General features: G+C 37.2%; 1 protein-coding gene across 1 annotated transcript in view; it reads left to right on the top strand.

Annotated features, from left to right (window-relative positions):
• The window catches only part of PHALS_03694 (uncharacterized protein), a gene marked incomplete at both ends in the record, with an annotated part of 531 nt that extends 122 nt beyond the window's left edge, over positions 1 to 409 (top strand). Inside the window, 2 exons of the mRNA XM_024717952.1 lie at positions 49 to 149; positions 204 to 409. Coding sequence (XP_024583399.1) covers positions 49 to 149; positions 204 to 409 — 307 coding nt within the window. The remainder of the gene's footprint in view (positions 1 to 48; positions 150 to 203) is intronic.
• Between the last annotated feature and the right edge of the window lie 1345 nt (positions 410 to 1754).

Genomic DNA, 1754 nt, shown 5'->3' with positions numbered 1-1754 from the left:
ATCAGATCGTCCCATTTCTTACATCAAAAGTTGACTAATTCGCAATAGTTTAGCAAATTGGGATATTTACGCATTTTATAGCCGTCAGGAAGAAGTGACTCACTCGAATGATCACACTACATACACGTCGGTAGGTACTATACACCTTGGTACGTATTGTGAATATTCGCTGTAACGTAATTCCACGAGTCCAATGTTTATAGTTGTTACAATGATAAACGAAGAAGTCGTCCGTCTTTTAAGTGGCAGCTTGTGTTGCTCGTTTATCGAATACCATGTCATCTTTCACGCTTTTATGATTGTCTGGAATGACGAGCGTTTGACAGAGATGCTGTTCTGTCACATCTCTTTCACGTCTATCGTCATCGATAATAGATTGTCCAACTTAAAACACGAAACACAAAAATAAGTCTGCAGGTGACATTTGCGGTGTTTTCATAAACAATCAGCCTGACATGCGTTATAGAATACATCGCATGATAGATCTGAGAAATTTGTTTGCGATGCAAGTCGTATCATCTGAAAGGTTTTTATCTGAACAAATTTGTGTGCCAGGCTTAAAAACCGACAAAATTTTTAAGCTGAATAGGAAACAGCACGTCCTCAATTAGAAAGTGAACGCGACGGCTTGACATTTTGCAATAGTGTAAGAAGTCACTTTTTCTATAAGAGATTATGGCATGCCATGTAGGGCAAAAAAACGAACAGTAAGGGGCGTTTCTGCTTTATACTGGACGCTGGGCCGGATCTTCCATTAAAATGACATGACTGCATTACTCCGTCATTACTGTGTATCTGTGAATCGTACTAGAACACATGCTACGTTGGGTTGCCATGTTTGCCGCACCACCTCGAGAAGGTTAGGCACGCGCACGGCTTGAGTACCCGGTTTTGAAAGGATTATTGAGATTAGCCAAACACCAGCACAAGTGCAGTGCAGGAACCGGGTCTTGTAAAGCTCTTGTCTTACTTTAAAACAAGGCCGTCAAATGGAAATGCTTGTAGGGGCATTTAGGTGTTAATATACATAAATTTCTATTTCATCACGTTATGTAAGTACTGCTATAAAAACGCGTAGATATCCATATTTGCTAAACTATTGCGAATTAGTCAACTTTTGATGTAAGAAATGGGACGATCTGATATAGCTTGCGTATTGTATTTAGTAAACAAGGGTAATGAAGTAATGAGTAATGAATGCCTAATCTCAAATATCTAATTTAATCTACTAATATTGTTATAATCAATAAAATTGTCTTAAAGTAATTAATTAATTGATGTTCGTGACGGTTTTCTAAACGTATAATAATATCGACTTTTGATAACAAAAGTCATACCTTCTCGGCCTTTTGGCTAAGATCAAGTGTAGTATCTGTTCTAATCAGTGTGAAAGCTGGTTTTTGCAATTTTTTGCAAAGTCTATTTCACATTTATTTTTGAATAGCCCGATTACATCCAGCTTGCTGGTTGAAATTGGGACGGTCTCCGGGGGCTTACACCTTTCCCCCGTGAGGCCAACAATCCAAACCAAACTCCTTTCAAATTATCATGTTTTATTCAATTTTAAAAATGCGATTTATACATGTCAATACTGTCAAGAAGAACTCATAGTTTATCAGTAGTACCGATCTCCACCAAAACACATTCGATTTCTCAATAATGTCAGCTAATGAAGTCACTGTAATGCCGTCACATCTTTTATCGTAAACTTATTAACAATATAAGGTCCGATAAATTATTCACTTTAAATTATT

Source organism: Plasmopara halstedii, assembly GCF_900000015.1.
Source record: "Plasmopara halstedii genome assembly, contig: Scaffold_2386, whole genome shotgun sequence".
In the NCBI taxonomy this organism is placed as follows: Eukaryota; Oomycota; class Peronosporomycetes; order Peronosporales; family Peronosporaceae; genus Plasmopara; species Plasmopara halstedii.
Note: the sequence above shows the minus strand (reverse complement) of the source record. Positions and strands in the feature narration are given on the sequence as shown.